The following is a 19,295-nucleotide window of genomic DNA, read 5'->3' as shown; positions in this document are numbered from 1 at the left end:
TACAGAAAATACCAAATCAGAAATGTCAGCGCAGTATTGGACAGTGATGTAATTTGACTTATTTGTATCTTAGAAACTTAAAACTGGGAAACAAAACACATGTTCCGATTAATTTTAACTTAATGAAATCTATGTTTCTTTTTTTAAAAAATATTTTATTTATTTATTAGAGAGAGCACATGCACACATAAGCAGGGGGAGGAGCAGCAGGCAGAGGAAGAAGCAGGCTCCCCACTGATCAAGGACCCCGATGTGGGATTCGATCCCAGGACTCTGGGATCATGACCTGAGTCAGAGGCAAACGCTTAACTGACAGAGCCACCCAGGCGCCCTGAAATCTGTGTTTCTGTAGGATTACCTACCATGTCAGAGTAGACACATTCGAAATAGCTCTTTGGAGCTCTATCTGGAAGCAGTATTATTATACAGTCAAGTTGCACATATTTTAAACTCTGTGTTTTAGGAAACTTCTCTTTGGGGGATATGTTTTAGCAGATATGAGGAGCTGGCTTTGAGCCCTTGTCTTGGTTGGCAAAATGCAGCCTTGGTGTTTCTTGGCTGCCATCTTCAGAGAATTCTGTGGTGTAGATCTCTGCCACACCCAGGCTGCTGTCTGCACGGCTGTGTTACCTCTGTGTTGCCTACTGTGGACGGCAGAGACTGTAGCGAGCGCTTGTTGCCAAAGGTGAACAGATCACTGAGACTGAGCAGAGCGCTTGGTTTTGTTTAGGATACTCGACAGGTCTGTAAGGTTTTGTTTTTGTTTGTTTTCAACATTGACTTAAATTCAAAATTTCATATATCACTGTCTGAATGTAGTTGTGTGGAATGACTTCCCACACAGAAATAGGCGAACCAAGCCTCTTAGAAATTGAGCAGTGGAGGCTCAGTGGAACGTCTGGGTTATGTCCTCGAAGACTGATGGATTTTCCTGCTTCAGGAGTTAATGAAGCACCAGGGCGCCAGTCCCTGTCAGTCACCTCAGGTGCCATACTTCCACTGAGAGCAGCGCACAGCTTAATCTTTTATTCTCTTCCTTCACTTGATGCACACAGACTCTCCATTTATTTCCCTCAGACAACAAACTCTGTCCGTCCCGTGTCCTTTCTCAGGGGAAGCACAGGCCTTTTGCCTTCTTCCTGACCAAGGCCAATTCTTCTGTCTGTTCTTAAACCCATCCCGTCCAACTTCAATCTGTTATTCTCCCTTTTGTGATATCTTGAATGTTTTGTCCTTCACTGGTTTCTTCATCTAGGCCCGGAGTAACTTACTGACTTCAGAAGACTTTCTTAAAAATATAAAAATATGTTTTATTTTTCAAAAAACAGAGTTCACGATCAGCTAGAACGAATCAGTGTATCCTTACTATTTTACTGTAGACTCTGCTGAGTCTGATGTAGTGTTCGGAAACCCTGAGAAGATTCTGACTAGTCTAAACTTGCCTTACCTTTCTCTTGCTATCTTTAGGCCCGGCTGTGGTCCCTCACCAGTATTATGGAGTCACTCCCTGGGGAGTCTACCCTGCCAGTCTTTTCCAGCAGCAAGCAGCTGCCGCCGCGGCAGCAACTAATTCTGCAAATCAGCAGACTACCCCACAGGCTCAGCAAGGGCAGCAGCAGGTAAATGTAAACAGAATTTACCCCCTCTTCAGTGTGAATTTTAGTTAACCGTGTATCATTAAAAGGTAATACTGCTCCTGGTAGAGAAATGCCGTGGATCGGCGGGTTCCCTCTCGTGTGTGTTACCTGAGTTCAGGCTGAGACCTAACAGGGCTTACCCAGTGCCTTTTTTGATCAGGTTCTTGGTCTGCATAACTAGGTAAGATCATGAGATCGTGTAGGAGAAAAGCGCGTAGAGGCTCATCCACTTAAGGGGACATGATTAGCAAGTTGCAAACGAGTACTCATACAGCTAGTAAGAGCTGCTTTTCTGCCGTAACTACGGGATGCTGGGATGCTGTCGCTGCCTCCCAAACACTGTTCTTAGATCACCTCTGGCTCTCCTGCAGGCAGCTCGCCACGGACAGGGAGGCTCGTTCTCCAGACTGCTTATTGAGAACATCAGCTAAACTGGATAGAAGTCTTTAAACTTATCACGTCTGTTTTAACTTAGAGTAATAAGAGCTTTTTAATTTGTTGGGAAAGAACAATGAACAGCAAAGCTAAGTATGCCCTTTTATTTTGAACAGGCCATTTTCTCCTGCTTACTAGAAAAACGCCTTTATTGCTGAAAATTGTAAATTGGAAAACTCAAAGGAAAAAAATCCTCATGTGAGGATAAAACAAAATGGGTGGTATTTGTAATTCTAGCTTTATTATTCAATTTTTTTTTAAGATTTTATTTATTTATTTATTCAACAGAGATAGAGACAGCCAGCGAGAGAGGGAACACAAGCAGGGGGAGTGGGAGAGGAAGAAGCAGGCTCCTAGCGGAGGAGCCTGATGTGGGGCTCGATCCCGTAACGCCGGGATCACGCCCTGAGCCGAAGGCAGACGCTTAACCGCTGTGCCACTCAGGCGCCCCTGTTATTCAATTTCTGATAAAATCGGGGTTATGCTGTCCACATGGTTTTGAGTTTCTACAGTTTTTATGGTTTTCCATGTTAATTTAGTGCTTTTTAGAAATATTTACTAGCTATCTTTAAATCTCTCAGAGTATTCCATACTTTATTTTCACCAGTTTACTATTATTGGTATAACATCAAAATATTGCTGAATTAAATATCAATATTTTGATGTTATAAGTAAGACTGATTGATATAGCCTTTGCATAAATGTATGATTATTTCCACAGAATAAAATCTTAGAAATGGAGGTTTTTTTGAGCAAATAAAATTTAGGCTTTGATACACATTGTCAAATTAAAGCTGTCTTTTGAGGCAAAGCACCATGCTCATCTGTGTACATGTGACAGGATGCAAACGAGAACGCTTTGGTTTTTGCTAGTTCCACTAAGAGAGTGTATGTTTAATTTTTTAGATTCTGCAAAATTATAGAAAAAAACACAGGTCTTGAAATTCCAGCCAGTTTATCCTGGGTCAGTAATTTTATAGTTAGATAAATTTTTGGAAGCTAGCTAATGCACGATTTTCTTTGCAGTAGATACAGCTCTTGTTCCAGGTATGTAAGGGAATTTAGCAGATAATTTATGGACATACTGGGTCATTCCTGTGAATATATTTAATAGCTTACTCTTTGTGGATAGTCAGTGTTTAGTTTTGTGTTGATCTTTGTGTTTATTTAAATGGCTGCCAAATAAATTGTGGATTTGGTAGACAGAAGTAATTGCTGTGTTTTTAAAATTAGTTCTACTAGAGTGCACAAGAAAAATAGTAGTAAATACTTGTTCTTGGCAGTTTTTTGTTTAAAGCTAAGTGCTCTACCTATAATTTCTTTTATATTTTCTAATTCTGATAAATAGATTAGATGACTTCCCTTCGTAAGATTGAGGAAATGGAATTTGTGTGTCCAGGGTCACACAGATATGAAGTTATTAAGATTTGAACACAAATCTATACTTTCACAACTTGTGTTATTTTCTGACCATATTGTGATGTTTGGAGTTACAGAAAACCAGAGATTTGGTCTTTGTTCTACTACCGACTGGTTTTACACCTAGGGGTGGGTTGCATGAATAGAGAGAATATATAGAGAACCTCTGAATATAGAGAGACTATATCCTTAGCTATAAAATGGGCATTGTAATCATTTGCGTTTCAGGGTTTTCTGTCATCCACTATTACCCCACTTAGAAAAAGTTACTGGCATTCTTTTTTAATAAGCAACCACATTTTAGGTCCCGTGTTGTTTTTGTCAGTTTCTGGTTTCAGTTGTTTTAGGAAAATATGATTTTCTTGGTGAACTCCTTTGTCGTCGTCATTGAAGTGAGAGGCCCTTTTTCGAGTTTGCTTTTGACCTTTTTGGACTTGTCATTTTATCAGAAAACAGAACATTTGTTATGTTCTACGCATGGTAACTGTTCCACACCTAATTGCTGGAACTTTGAGCACAGTAGTGACATTCCAGCCACTCCATCTTACTTCTGATTCCTTCTTCTTTGTGAAGGTTCCTTTGACATCTGACAAAAATTTTGTTCTTTTCTGTTTCAAAATGTTTGCTAAAGAAAAACTCCTTGGGTGTTGGGTTGAAGCCAAGCACACATTGTCATACCTGGTGGTGATTTGGTGTTAGATGTGGCATTTTGAGAGAGAATGGCTTCTGAACTTTCTAGATTGGAGGAGACTATAGATGATAACTCTACTGAGCATGGTAAACTATAGAAGGATGAATGATTATTAATTAAAATATCCCCACTGAGCATCTACTTGCGTATTAAGTATTGTTAGGTCTCAAAAGCTGTATTTAAATCAGTACCTTTGAAAAGAAATTTGAATTTAACAGCTTTTGCACCATGAAGGTAAATAGTAAGCAGACTCCGAGAATAGTGTTTTATAAACAGAGATATTCAGTCATTTTTGTTGATTTTATTCGATGTTAAACTGTTACTTGTAAAATTTTACATATTTGTTTCCAAAAAATCCAGACTTGATAGCTGTTGATGAAATTAAAATACATGAATACTGGCAGCTGACTTAAGAACTTTGATTAATCATCAGGGTCCCACACAGATTTCTAGACAGTGGACAAAAAAGAAACCTGCTCTTCTCATTAAAACTTGGCCCAGTAGTCTGGACTGCCTTTCTTCAGGCACCTTGTCCCTTCCCCTGTCCCCCAACCCTTTACACAACTCCTAACCATACATAAACCTGGTTCACAATGCCCTATAGAAATGATGCTTTCACTGAAGTTTTATGCGTTCTTGAACTGTTAGTATTTGCCATATCTCTATTCATACTGTTTACTTTTCCTAGAGTGAGCGCTCTTCTGGGTCATTGGTTAGGCATCTTCTAAGTCTTGGTGCAAACACTCACCTGGGCAGCCTCCCTTGACTCTCCTATGTGGATTGAAACACTGCTTCTCTTGTAAAGTCCGTTAGATTCTTAGGTCACAGGCAAATAAATATTTTGATAGTAATTAGCTATTGGTTATTGATTGTCTCCTGGGTACGAGATATTATGCCGTGTAGACATTAATTCTCATACTCCCAACAGATCTGCAAGATCAGCCGTTACTCTCACTACTTTTACAGATAAAGAAATAAGAGACTTGGAGTCAGCTAAGTGTCCACACGACTCGTCTTGCCAGTATGGATGGTGTTGTTTCCCTTATGCTCATTTAATAAATAGTCGATTGTTAGTGATGTTTCTCTATTACATTTTTTACCAAATGGTAGCAAGAATAATCTGTACCCAGGTTCCTGATTATATGTCTTAACTTTTATAAAGAGCAGAGTGATAGTGAAAGTGATGTGATAAAAACTTTCTTTGCCTTTGAAAACATGCAAAACACATTTTATAATTTTAGCCTTGGTCTGTGGGTTTTGTGTTTTTACTTGCTGGAGTGTATAGATCTTGGGGAGTAGATTCTTCAGAGCATTCAGAGTAAGAATGATGACCACCATTTTGATACCTGTGTTTCATTCAGAAAAAGTGGATCCTTCAGCACAGTGACAGAACTGGTATTTTTTTTTTTTTAAAGATTTTATTTATTTATTCGACAGAGATAGAGACAGCCAGCGAGAGAGGGAACACAAGCAGGGGGAGTGGGAGAGGAAGAAGCAGGCTCCTAGCGGAGGAGCCTGACGTGGGGCTCGATCCCATAACGCCGGGATCACGCCCTGAGCCGAAGGCAGACGCTTAACCGCTGTGCCACCCAGGCGCCCCAGAACTGGTATTCTGTACTGAAAAGGCAGTGTTCTTAACACTCCTCTCCGTTTAGATTGCGGTCTGTTGTGGAATTTATGAGAGGAGAAATAGAAACAGGTCAGAGGCCTCCTAAATCAAATCTGGTGATCTCCTTTCAAGCCATTTGGGTCTTGTTGAATGGCAATAGTGTTGTAGGGTACAGAAGGTGCTCTTATAACCATACAGAAAATATACTTTTGGTGGTTTTTTTTCCCCCTTTAGACACAGGTATTTTAATCTAACTGTGTGGGTAAATTACCCCTGTTCATCCTATCTAAACTCCCCTCCCCACTCCATCAGACTCCTCCACCCACTTATATTTTACAGAGTTGCCATTTATTGTCTGTCTCATTCAGTAGAATAAAAGCTTCAAGAGGGCAGGGGCTCTGTCTGTCTTATTCATTGCTTTATTTCTAGTACCTGCCGGATGGTAGTCATTACGTATTTGATTAATGAATCATCATTTTTTTATGCATTTGGCTGCTTATAAAGGTGTAATAATGTTTAAGAATGGTAGAATGAGATTTTACTAAATGAGATGTTGCTAATTGAATTTTTATCCTAACAGCAATGCCATATAAAACATTATAGGAAAAATAGTTTACAACTGTCAGTTTTTAAAAGTTGGCCCAACTTAAGCACATGGTGGGTCTTAGGTATTTTCAGTGAGAAGAAAATAGTTGACTTATTTCTGTCTCCCAGGTTCTCCGTGGAGGAGCCAGCCAGCGTCCTTTGACCCCAAATCAGAACCAGCAAGGACAGCAAACAGATCCGCTAGTGGCAGCTGCAGCAGTGAATTCTGCCCTTGCTTTTGGACAAGGACTGGCTGCAGGCATGCCAGGTGAGGCTGCATTGGTGTTCGCTAATACTTGGAGGAAAAAACAGTCTGCTTGTTGGGGGAGATTGAGAGGAGAACAGGCAGTGCTAGAAGCTTGGGTCGGCTTGTCATTATTTGGGGACTGGCAAGGATGACATACACTTGCCCTCACTTAGAACATAGTTCGCTGATGAGAGCACCTAATTGTTCTGAGCCAGTCTCCATCTTATATATATCTCCCCACACATTGCTTGGAGTATGCTCTATTCCTTTGTGATGATCTGTTTTCTCCCTTAGGATTAGGGATGGTAGAAGGAGTGGGCCAGGCTACTTTAGCATCACTCCAGGGTGTTAGCCTTCATGCTGATGTCTCTGAACAGTATTATTGGGAAGTTCCTAGTGTTCCTTGATGGGGTGATCCCTTACATTTCTAGGGTTTCTCCCGAGCCAGTGGCAGAGGTGCTTTGTAGCTGCCTACCTGTGATTGATCATGTATCTTGAATATATGTTATTCTTGGCTCACTGTCACCTGGTCTTATTCTTTGTGTGGGTTGGAAGTAATTTGTGCTTCTTCCTTTGAAAGAGGTCCTTGTAAGACCTCAGCATAAATATATGCGTTCTTACCGATCGTGGAGTATAGCCCAATTAATAGGTCTATTTACGCATTCACTGAGTAACTTTAACATGTATCATCTATTATATTACTTATTAAGCATTCAGGTTTTTTTGGGACGTCACCTGTAATTTCTCCTGTTGTTCAATAGGATTTGGAGATTCCATCTCATATGGTGACGAAAGATCCTATTATTTGAAGTGTGTCTAGGTTTTACCTGCTAACTTGCAGGATATTTATGCTTACACTGTTACGAGGTGTGAAAGTACTATGATTGCTGTAATCATTTGTACCCTCTGTTACTTCTGTAGTCAAGAAAACATAAAAAATTGTCAGTGTTTGATTTCTGGTGATAACCTTGGTTAGCACTTTGAAGAGCACGCGTGTTCCCTATCCTGCCGAGTTCCCTTTCTTTTATTTATTTATTTTTTTTAAGATTTTATTTATTTGTTAGAGCAAGACCACATCAGCAGGAGGAGCGGCAGGCAGAGGCAGAGGGAGAAGCAGGCTCCCCACTGAGCAAGGAGCCCGATGTGGGGCTCCATCCCAGGACCCTGGGGTCATGACCTGAGCTGAAGGCAGATGCTTAACCGACTGAGCCCCCCAGGTGTCCCCTGAGTTCCTTTTCTAACACTTAGCAGATGGTAAATAATGCTATCCCCTCTTGCTCCACATACCATGCTAGGTCAGTCACATTCGTCCTTTAATTGTCGCAGGAACTTTATGGGGCAGTTATTATTATTATCCTCATTGAAGAAATGGATGCTCAGAGATGCAGGGTCATACAGCTATCTAGGTGGTGAAGCCAGGAGACAAATCTACGTCTGTCTGTCCCCACAGCTGAGAGTCTATGACTGTTGACAATAAGCAACTACCCAGGAAACACTGTTAGTTTCATATATACTTGTATGTGGCTTAATATTCCCAGGTTACCCAGTCTTGGCTCCTGCTGCTTACTATGACCAAACTGGTGCCCTTGTGGTGAATGCAGGAGCGAGGAATGGTCTTGGAGCTCCTGTTCGGCTCGTAGCTCCCGCCCCAGTCATCATCAGTTCCTCGGCTGCACAAGCAGGTGAGCTTCCGTCTCCGTGAACTCCTGTCAGCAGTCCAAAAGGGGCGACGGATGATGTTCTTACAATATGTTGAAATGTACTTTATTTGACAGTTCTCAATATAGCAATTCTGCCCTGTAATATTTCAAAGAGAAAATCAGAAGCAGCAAGTGACCTCGATAGATTCTGTTGACAGCCATGTACCAGCTGGTTAGCAGCAAGGACCTGCTCCACCGTGAACATAGGAAGTTGGATTACTCACACAAAATGGCACCGTTGGCAGAAGTCCAAGGCTAATTTCACAGAAATCCATGACATTATTTTAAGATAATACTTTTTTTGTTGTTTTTTTTGTTTTTTGTTTTTTGATGTTTTTTTTTTTTTTTTTTTTTTTTTTTTTTTTTTTTTTTTTTTTTTTCCAGAGGGGGTGGGATGGAAGGAGTAGTGAGAAGTGGCAGAGCAATATATTTTGATGGGGGGGTGCAATAGGTTTTTATTGTAAGCTTTATATATGGGTGTATGTATATTAAGAGTATGACTTAGGAACAATAGTGGGAACATCTAGAAGAGAGCATGTTCAGGAATTCGAGGGGCTTGCTGACAGTGGTTCTGGAAAAGTTCTCAACAGTGATATTTGTGGAACTTGAGATTTTAGGAAGTAGTCATATTTAAAATGGCTACATTTGACATCTACCTATTTTAAACTGTAGACTCTTTAAAGCTACCACTGTAGTGAATTTGGCTTCCATGGTATTTTGACCAAATTGGAAGCAGAAGTAGAAAATAGAAGCCTCAGATGGAAGGCTCAAAGGCAGATTCGTGTAGTTCTTTACAAGGCTCGTGTCTGCTTTGCGAAGCTAGGAGCGTGTGACAGCGTTTCTGGAAGGCTAGCGCCGAGGCTGGGGGACGCGGCCAGCGCCTTTCCCAGCCCAATGCTTTGCTTTCTTCTTCGTAGCTGTTGCGGCGGCCGCAGCTTCAGCAAATGGAGCAGCCGGTGGTCTTGCTGGAACAACAAATGGACCATTTCGCCCTTTAGGAACCCAGCAGCCCCAGCCCCAGCCCCAGCAGCAGCCCAGTAACAGCCTGGCGTCCAGCTCTTTCTATGGCAACAACTCTCTGAGCAGCAATTCACAGAGCAGCTCCCTCTTCTCCCAGGGCTCTGCCCAGCCTGCCAACACATCCTTGGGATTCGGAAGTAGCAGTTCTCTCGGCGCCACCCTGGGATCAGCCCTCGGAGGGTTTGGAACAGCAGGTAGAAATCCGACTTAAGTGCTGTTAAAACTGAATTTTTGTTATTTTTGCAATCTTTATGGAACACTGACGATGCATGGAACCCTGGACAGATACCCCAGGCAGATCTGGACCGAGCCCCGTGGGAATCCGGCCGTCCCACATATCTTTGAGATGACGGACTGTTAAAATCAAGTTTTACAGTTGGGGCTGATTTCAGGTTTATGCTCATATTGCTACTTATTTATACTCTTATAGTCGATTTGTTTCAGGGATCAGAAAACCAGGGGAGGTTTTTTGCAGGCATTGGAAAGAGCTTGGAGGGAAGTGTAGAAATGTGGATGTTAAAAACTGAGGGAGAAGGACTGACCAAAGACCACAGGGTAGTGTACCCCACAATCTGCAGGCCTTACAGAGTCGGGAGTTTGCTCCAGTCTTTTGAGAAGAATTAAGGTGGATATTATGGAAAAGTGGGAAGAAGGACATTAGACTGAGATATTTTTAATGTTTTGATGGGAGGATAAAGCAGGAAAGTAGTAAGGAAAACAGTGGGATAATTGCAGTGTTTGTAAAACAATGTGATCTCAGAACAGAAGGGCGTGTTTGAGAGAGAGAATCTTAAATTGGAATTGGGGGCTAGCAATAACTCTTGATTGAACCCATTGAGAAAACAAGCTTTCACATGTAAGTCTTGTGTAGTGGGGAAATACCCCATTTACAAATCTTTTTTCTGTACTCCGTTTTTCTACTAGAACCTTTGGGTTGATGAAAGGCATTCTTTCTAGCCCATTTTCTTTCACCTTTCCATAGCTTATGTGGCCGTCCGAGCTTTTTACCCCATCCCCACCCCATAATACGTGACACCAAAGGAAGGTAAATTTAGCATTCGTGTGATGGTTTGAACAAAAGCTTCATGTTAGCCTGAGCCATGTCCTCTTTATTCCTTTACCTGCCCCTAGAACTGCCACATGCGCAGTTAGGCTGTCTCTGCTGACAAATTCGCGGTGGTAAGGAGTCTGGATCAAAGTGTTAGGGACAGGTCACTGGGCTTGTTCTTCAAAGAACAGGCCTTTTCTTATCTGCATTGTTTTAATTCCATTTTAGTTGCAAACTCCAACACTGGCAGTGGCTCCCGCCGTGACTCCCTGACTGGCAGCAGTGACCTTTATAAGAGGACATCGAGCAGCTTGACCCCCATTGGACACAGTTTTTATAACGGCCTTAGCTTTTCCTCCTCTCCTGGACCCGTGGGCATGCCTCTCCCTAGTCAGGGACCAGGACATTCACAGACACCACCTCCTTCCCTCTCTTCACATGGATCCTCTTCAAGCTTAAACCTGGGTAAGAACCATTACTCTAACACCACCTTGAACTCTACAAATCTCTTGCCACTGATGACATTACAAGTACTTTGCGTAAGCAAAGGACAATCCCTTTATCCCAGGAGTGTCCTGGGTGTTCTGTGCCTTCCTTAAGTGCCTCATGTTACTTAGGCTGTACCTCGAGAGCACAGCAGTTTGGATTTATTCAAGTTTGGGTGCACCCCCTGTATATGCACTTCAGCTGCAGTCTGAACATCTCGTCTTTGGCTACACGTGGGAGTCTTTCATTATAAACCCCGTACAGATTCATTTTCAGGAAAGCTGGAAAACACAGACATAGACAAAGAATGTGTTCACCTAGTGTCACCACCAAAATATCACAATTAATATTTTGCCTTATTTTTCAGACTCCCTCCCCTCCCCCCATACACGCTTAATATCTTACTTTTCCACATAAAATGTTTTATTTTAAAAAATTGCCAAATTCTTAAATTTTTTTTTGGTATAAACTACCTAGTATGCTAATGAGTGTAGATGTGTATTTCTCAACTGTATGTTTAGGTTGTTACTGTGTATAGGGATTAAAAAATGTTACCATCTAGATCCTAAAATGAGGAAGGAAAAGAGGATTGTAAACAGCAGTCTGTAAGAATGAGAAGAAACTTACATTAATACTTTGGGTGGTGCATACTTCCTTCCCTCAGTTACTTACCGAGTTTGCATTTTGAAGTCCTGATTTATTTCTTAGGTGGGAAAAGTTGAGCATTGAAGTAGAGTAACTGTGCAATTTATGGTGCAGCGCAGACGCATATGAGAATAGATGGGGGTGCTGTTAACAGTGAACTCTGTGATGACAGACCTAAACCAGCAGTGTCCTAGGAAGAGTCATCATGTATGGCCACTTTCCCCAGAGGATTGTGTTTGGTTTTTATTTTTAATTCTCTGTTTATTTTTCTTAGAGCAGTTTTAGCTTCATAGCAAAGTTGAGGGGAAAGGACAGAGATTACTCCCGTGCCCTCTTCCCACACACGCGCAGGTTCTTCCAGTAGCAGCACCCCACCAGAGCGGTGCCTTTTACAGTTGGTGAACGTACATTGACACGTCATTATCTTCCAGAGCTCATGGTTCACACGGACTCTTCAATTTCTAACCGGCAAGATTAGAAGCGGCTTTATGGGCTCCGAGATGAGGACTGACTGAACACAAATAGTATGCTTTGGAAAGACAAAGACTGGGGAAGTGATTTATAAAAATCAAAGAAGTCCTGAAGGGGATAGGATAGTAGAGATACTACTCTAGGACTAAGAGTGCTATCTCTGAGTTGGAGAGGTGGTTTTTAAGGCAAAACTATGTACCTATGTATGTACATACACATTTGGGTGAGTGTGTGTATATCCTGAAATCTCACATGGTCAGAGCTGTGCTTGTGGAACTCGTCGTCTCGGGTCATATATGGACGTTACTTTAGAGAAGTTGTTGGGCCATTCCAGATCGGTGAATCCATGTTGGACAGGTAGGGCAGTGGGTTACATTACACAGCGGTGTTTCCCAGGGACAGAATGCTTGGCTTTAAGGACTGAGGGTTAATGCACATTGTAAGGGGTGAATCAAAGTCCCGGTTTCGTGTGTAGATGGAAGGGGGCTAACACTTACGGAGTAGTTACTATCTGCTACCGTTAATGGTTTTGGGTGCTGGCCATATAACTCTGGCAGGTGTAGGTATTTTGCCCACGGTACAGAAGTGAGGAAGTTGCCTGAAATATCTTGCCGAGGTCTTCTCATTATCTGGAGATTTAGCGTCAAATGGGGCTCCAAAGCCCACACCATCAGTGTATGTCCTGTCACGTGATATGCCCAGGGTTATCTTTTAAACCAGTGCATTATCAAATCCGGAAGTCTTACCTTTTAATTCTTGATTTAAACATTTGAACTATGTCAGCTCATATTGACATTCATAGTAAACCAATGAAATCTTACAAACTTTTTTTTTGTGGGGGGGGGGGCCAGTCCAAGAGCCAGGTGGTAAATATTCTAGGCTTGCAGGTCAGATGGTCTCTGTAGTAAGTATTCAGTTCTTCTGTGATGTACAAAAGCGGCCACAGACAAAATGGAAATGAATGTGTAGCTATCATATAGTCAAACTTTATTTCCAAATCAGTGGCAGGCCAGATTGTCCTGTGGGCTGTAGTTGGTCAACCCCTGGACTAGATGCTGTGGCTCTTGGTGTTTGAAATGGAGCTGGAATCAATACTTGCACACACGGTGCCTTTCCTCTTTCCAGTGTATCAGCAATGTCATGAAGTATACTTCCTTCTTAATTCATGCTTCCCCTGTGAAGGAGGAAATAACTGTTGTTGCAACTTATTTCTCATTTTAATGACTCTTGCTGTCTGCCTGGTTTTCTTTTTAACATATCTTCCCTTTTAAAAACAATTGACCTCATTGAAGCAATTGAGTTGCATGTGTTTGCATGGGACTGCCATTCCCACGTGTCCTGTGTAAGTCACACATGTCATTCCTTGGGAGCTTTGTGTCTTGACCAGTAGAACTTTGCCTTTACTCAGTCTGTTTCCTTGACAGAAGGGTTCTTAACCTAGAGAAAATAGAGGCATGGGAATTGGTTTCTAACTGTGTCCATACAGAGGTCCTGAAGACATTTTTGGTGCAGGAAACTTAACATTTGTTTGCCAAATACATATTAGGCCACACCTGATAGAGTTTCTGCTGCTAATAGTGCTGCACTGCTGACAGCGGCCATTAGTTCACAGAAGAACTGTGAATACTTACTATAGAGACCATCTGACCTGCAAGCCTAGAGTATTTACCACCTGGCTCTTGGACTGCACCCCCCTCCAAAAAGTTTGTAAGATTTAGTTGGTTTACTATGAATGTCAATATGAGCTGACATTTCTTATATGATCTTATATGTGTCGGTAGTTTGTTTCATTTTATTGCTGAATTGTTGTCTTCTTTATGGATATATACCGCATTTTGTCTGATCATTCACAGTTGAAGGATTTTTGTTGGTTATAGGTTTTGGCTATTAGAAATCATGCTACTGTGAACATTTGCATGCGTCTTTCTTTGGGCATATGTTTTTATTTCTGTAGTAGTAGAATTGCTGAATTGTGTTTCAGTTTTATGTTAAACTTATTGAGAAAATGCCAAAGTGTTTTCCAAGTTGGTGCACCATTTTACATTCCCATCAGCAGTGAGGGCTCTAACTTCTCTGCATCTTTACCAACATTGTTCTTGTCTTATTTAATATAGCTATTCTAGTGGGCTTGAAATGGTATGTCATTGTGGTTTTAATTTCCATTTCCCTCATGACTAAGGATGTTGAACATCGTTTTCATGTGCTTATTAACTATTCATTATCTTTGGTGAAATGTCTGCTCATATTTTTTGCCCATTGTAAAATTTCGGTGGTTTGTCGTCTTCTTATTGAGTTGCAGGAGTTCTCCTTATATTCCTGGCTACAACTCGTTCATTAGATACCTGCTTTTGCATGTTTTTTCCTCTGGTTTTTCGCTTTTTCCTTCCTTCCTTCCTCCCTCCCTCCCTCCCTCCCTCCCTCCCTCTCTCTCTCTCTTTCTTATTTTTATTTATTTATTTGTCAGAGAGAGTGTGCGTGAGCACAAGCAGGGGGAGTGGCAGGCAGAGGGAGAAGCAGGCTCCCCTCTGAGCAAGGGGCCTGATGTGAGACAATCCCAGGACCCTGGGATCATGACCTGAGCTGAAGGCAGACACTTAATTGATTGAGCTACACAGGCGTCCTGTCTTTTAATTTTTTAAATATTATCTTTTGAAGTGTGCAATAGTTTTTAATTTTGATAAGGTCCAGTGTATCATGCTTTCTGGTATAGAAATCTTTGCCCTAAGTCAGGCTCTTAAAGGTTTTTCTCATGTGTTTTTCTAAAAATCTCTTACTGTTTAAATTTATCATCCATTTTGAGTTAATTTTGTGTTATTGCCTGAGGTGGAAGTGCACCATTTTCCCCAGCAAAGTTTTGAAATTTTTGGTGTACAGGTCCTACATGCCTTTTGTTAAATTTGTTCCTACCTATCTTCTTTTTCTTATGCTGTTATGAATGGAATTGTAGCCTTGGTTTGGTTTTGGATTGTTTTGCTTGCTTATAAAAATACAGTTGATTTTTGTGTATTGATCTTATATTCTGCAAATTCGCCATACTTACTTATTAGTCCCAATAAATTTGGGTAGATTCCTTAGGATATTCTATATATAGGATCATGTCACTTATGAATAAAGGGTTTTTCGGTCTGGTTGTCCTTTATTTCATTTTCTTGTCTAATTGTCTAGAGACTCCAGCACAGTGTTAAATACAATAGACAAGAGCACACATCCTTGCCTTGTTCCAGATCTCGAGGATAAAGTATTACTCTTTTAAGTATGATGATTATAGGTTTTTCATAGATGCCCTTTATGAGGCTTACTTCTTTTCTAAATTTAAGAGTTTTGCCATGAATGGGGTTTGGATTTTGTTCAGTGCTTTTTTCTGTGTTTTTTTGATGATTGTGTGGTTTTTATCTTTTATTCTGTGTCTATGGTATGTTACGTTAATTATTTTTTGGTTATTAATCCATTCTTGTGTTCCAGGGATAAATTCTACTTGGTCCTATTGGAGTCGGTTAATATTTTTGTTGAACAGTTTTGCATCTATATTCATGAAGGATTCTGTCATTTTCCTTTCTTTGACTTATTATCATGGTGACATTGACCTTATAACATAGGTTGGGAAATGTACCACCCCCCTCTGTTTTCTGGAAGAGTTTGTGGAGTATTGGTAGTATTTCTTTAAACATTTGATAAAATTCAACAGTGAAACTATCCTGGCCTGGGTGTTTACTTGTGGGAAGATTTTTAATTACTAGCTCAATTTCTATTTACATTTTATGGGGTCAGGTTTTCCATTTCTTCTTGAGTCAGTTTTAGTAATTTGTGACTTTCTAGGAATTTGTTCTATATAAGTTGTCACATTTGTTGGCATAGGGTGGAAATGTCTTAAGAAATAAAATCTCCCGCCCATTTTCTCAATCTCTCCCTTCCATCTCTCCCATACATAAACGTACATATGTGCATATATGTGTTTAGTAATACAAGCAAGTTTTTTATGACCCCGAGCAAGTCAGATGTTGAAATAGTTTGTCTTAAGTGTGTGTTATACTTCTCAATTTAAAAGTATTGCTTTTGTTATTATTAATATTACTATTGATAATATCTTTATTAACAACTAGACTTACAGTCCTCGTTTGTGGCTTATATGTGGGTGAGGTGAAGCCTTTAGGCTCTCACCTGTACCTGAAATACTCATCTCTAATAAGTTCCATCTGTACCTCAGCAAGAAAAAGTAAGGGATGTGGAGATGAGTCTCCTAAAGGTCTGATTCTTACCTACATAGTCTTGTGTCTTGCCTCCCCGTAGATGTCTCCATTCTGCACCCATCTCCTCCCCATTTCCTGAAATGCTGCTTCATGCTTACAGTTTTCTCCATAATCTCCAGATTGTGCCATTTTTAAACTCTAAGCATCAAGAAGTAGCAGATGTAATATATTATAATGTGCGTGGTTGACAACCCCCAGCCTTATCATGTGCCCTGGAAGAGGAGTACTGTGCCTGTTAATTCCCACAGTGTTGAAATACAGTAAAAATGAGCTTGAAAGTTCATAATCTGTCCAAGGCAAAAAAAAATGTAAGCACTTAGTTTTATATGATAGAATACCTGTCTTCTTAAAATTAATTCTTGCTATTCTTACACGTCCTTAGTCCTTTAAGAAAAGCAAAGTTAAAACACAAAATGGTTTTCTCTGTCCCTGCATGAACAGCAAGAGATGTTTCTAATTTATCCTTCAATAACTTGTACTAATTTTGGCTTATTTACTAGTCATGTGTTTGCCTTTCATACTTCTCCATTCTAAAAGGTAAATGCAGTATTTTGTGATTGCTCACCTGATTCTCTGAAAGTGACTTGTCATGTGTAAAATTAACTATGTGAAAATTAACGTATTTTGGACTCAGTGGTATGCACTGATTGCAACTCATTTTGGGCTTATCTAATTTAGGGCTACCTGGCTGTGGTATTAGTATTAGAGAGTAGATTGGGGAGAGCTTACTGTAAACATTTTGGTGAGCGGTTTTGCCTCTGCCTGTATTAAATAGAGTCAGATGTTGGGGGCCTTGGCAATTTTTTCTTTAAAGGGGAAGAGGCAGGGTTTTACCCCCATGGGTATTCGATTCTGTTTTTCTGAGTCTTTTTTCTCTTTCCTTTTTGGTTTTTGCGGATTCTGTTGATAGATCCTCTAGCCTGGAGATTCTTCCCTCATGTGGGTCCTGTTTACTAAGCGCATCAAAGAATGCTTCATTTTGGTCACAGAGTTTTTTATCGCTAGCATTTCTTTTCAGTTCTTAGGATTTTCTTCTCTGCTAACCTTGCCCACCTGTTCTTGGATGCCGTCTGCTTTCTCCGTCGGAGCCTGTAGCGTATTCACCGTAGTTGTGTTCAGTTCCTGGTCTGATGACTTGAGTATCCCTGTCGTGTGTATCCCCGATGCTTGCTCTTTCTCTTCACACTGTGTTGTTTGACGGTTGGTATGCCTTGTCATTGTTTCGCGAGAGCCGGCGGTGATGTGCCGGGGAAAAGAACTGCCGTAAGTAGGCTTCCGGTGACGTGATGGCGAGGTGTGCGGGGAGGGGCAGCGCTCTGTAGTCCCATCATTGGGGCTCAGTCCTTAAGGGAGCCTGTGCTTCCGGACCTCCAACTTCACACGTGCTTTTCACTTGTTTCCTCCCCCTTTTGGTGGGACGGGATGGGTTGAATAGGTTAGAGTTGTGTATTTTCCTTCCCTGGCTCATTCGGTCTCTGACGATAACCCAGCAGGTTACGCTCTGGTTAACTAGTTTCTCCAGAGGGCAGGCTTGGTGGAGAACAGAGAGCTCTGGCCTATTTCAGAATGGTTTCTTTTTCCTTCACCTTACTTAAGCCAGAGAAAATTTTTCTCTTACATTTATCGCGGAACCTGGTTGCAGTCTCGGAGGTAAATCTCACAGTATTGTGGGGGCTTTGACTCTCAGGGCCGTCCACTCTGAGTTAGTAGCAATTTGTCAATTACAGTCCAGGTCCCTTATGTTTATCATCCATATTAGGGTGGCTTTTTAGGAGTTTGGTTCTGTTTCTCTGTTGATTTGTTACTTTTCCCTAAGTGCCTTTATTAGTGACCAGGTTCCTAAAATATCTTTATTTTCAAAACTTTGTATGTTTGTGCCATTCGTTCTTCTTAACCACGTTCCTTGCTGTTCCCACTCTGCGGGACCTGATTTTCACCTCTTTGGCCATTTCTCCTCTTTCTCAGGGCAGGGAAGAAAGAATGGTTTCTGAAATGTTTAATAAAGAGCAGCTGTATGGCTACTCACTGTTCTCTATTCTTAAAAACCTCCTCTCTTTCTTGATATAACTGAGTCTGAAAATGAGTCTCATTAGGTTGCAAAGGCACTTAACTCTGGAGTCGAGTTGTGTCACACAATCTGGCCACGATCATCTTGGGTTTTGTATCTTTGGGGGAGCATTTTACCTCTTTGGGCCTTAATTATCTGTTACATAAATGGTAATTTAAAACTTCTTTTCCAAAATACTGGTGAGAATTCAGTAAAAGTGTATATGGAATACTTCTAGCATAGCACCTGGCATAGGACAAATGCTCAGTAAATGCTTCACAGATTTTAACATTGAGCCTTTTCCTTTTGGTTCCATCACTTTCATTGAGATCCAGACCTTTGAAGCTGGGCCCTAGAATTCTGTGGAGAAATCCAAGCTGGGTATCTTTTGTAGCTGCTGTTAAACTCCAGAGCAGACATTCATTACATCTCGTGAAGAAGTTAACGGACGGTTCATGCTGGGTGACTTTTCTCATAGATTCTGAGTTGTTATTCATCTGTGCTCTTTGTGGTTTATTATGGTGTTTCTTACCTACTTTGCCTTTTTGTTTTAAAAGGAGTGGGGTAAAATAACACACAGAAAGGGTTTTTTTTTTTTAACATACCTTTTTTTATAGTGTAAAGTTTAAAAAAAAACCCACCATTGTAAAAAAAGTAAGAATATTGAAAATATATTCTCATAAGAATTTTTTACTCTGCTTTACATTTTGATAACGTTTTTGGTCTTACCTCTATTTTATCTGTCTAGAGATTCACAATTGTTATTCCCTGGTCATCAGGTCAGTCATCAGTATCTGTGGCATGAAAGTTGTTGCTACTGTAATCATTTCAGGCTCTGTCCCAAAAGAAGGTGTTAAGAGCTGCCCATTCCGGATGCAGAACTTGAGAACCTTCCATTGCAAAGCATATGTCCTTTTTTTTCCTACTCCTTGTGTCTCCTCCTCGGCCTAGGGTGCCTTAGTGATTTTCAGATTTCTGTTTAGTGGCAGAATCATTCCTTCAGACCTT

General features: G+C 40.9%; 1 protein-coding gene and 1 non-coding gene across 14 annotated transcripts in view; both read left to right on the top strand.

Moving 5' to 3' along the window:
- PUM1 (pumilio RNA binding family member 1) overlaps nt 1-19,295 on the top strand; it is a 127,765-nt gene that overhangs the window by 85,654 nt on the left and 22,816 nt on the right. For 10 of the 13 annotated variants that reach the window (XM_040619158.1, XM_040619157.1, XM_040619155.1 and 7 more), the window contains 5 exons: nt 1,468-1,619; nt 6,506-6,644; nt 8,162-8,305; nt 9,241-9,537; nt 10,620-10,856. In XM_040619158.1, the coding sequence (XP_040475092.1) occupies nt 1,468-1,619; nt 6,506-6,644; nt 8,162-8,305; nt 9,241-9,537; nt 10,620-10,856 (969 nt within the window). The remainder of the gene's footprint in view (nt 1-1,467; nt 1,620-6,505; nt 6,645-8,161; nt 8,306-9,240; nt 9,538-10,619; nt 10,857-19,295) is intronic. The other 3 variants (XM_040619152.1, XM_040619151.1, XM_040619150.1) reach the window with 2 other exon arrangements.
- Nucleotides 6,762-6,839, top strand: LOC121099854. The gene has a single exon (XR_005831595.1). It is a non-coding gene; the product is annotated as a small nucleolar RNA SNORD103/SNORD85 (small nucleolar RNA).

Source organism: Ursus maritimus, unplaced genomic scaffold, assembly GCF_017311325.1.
Source record: "Ursus maritimus isolate PB19 unplaced genomic scaffold, ASM1731132v1 scaffold_32, whole genome shotgun sequence".
NCBI lineage: Eukaryota > Metazoa > Chordata > Mammalia > Carnivora > Ursidae > Ursus > Ursus maritimus.
The sequence above is the reverse complement of the archived record's forward strand: the minus strand, read 5'-3'. Positions and strand labels throughout refer to the sequence as shown.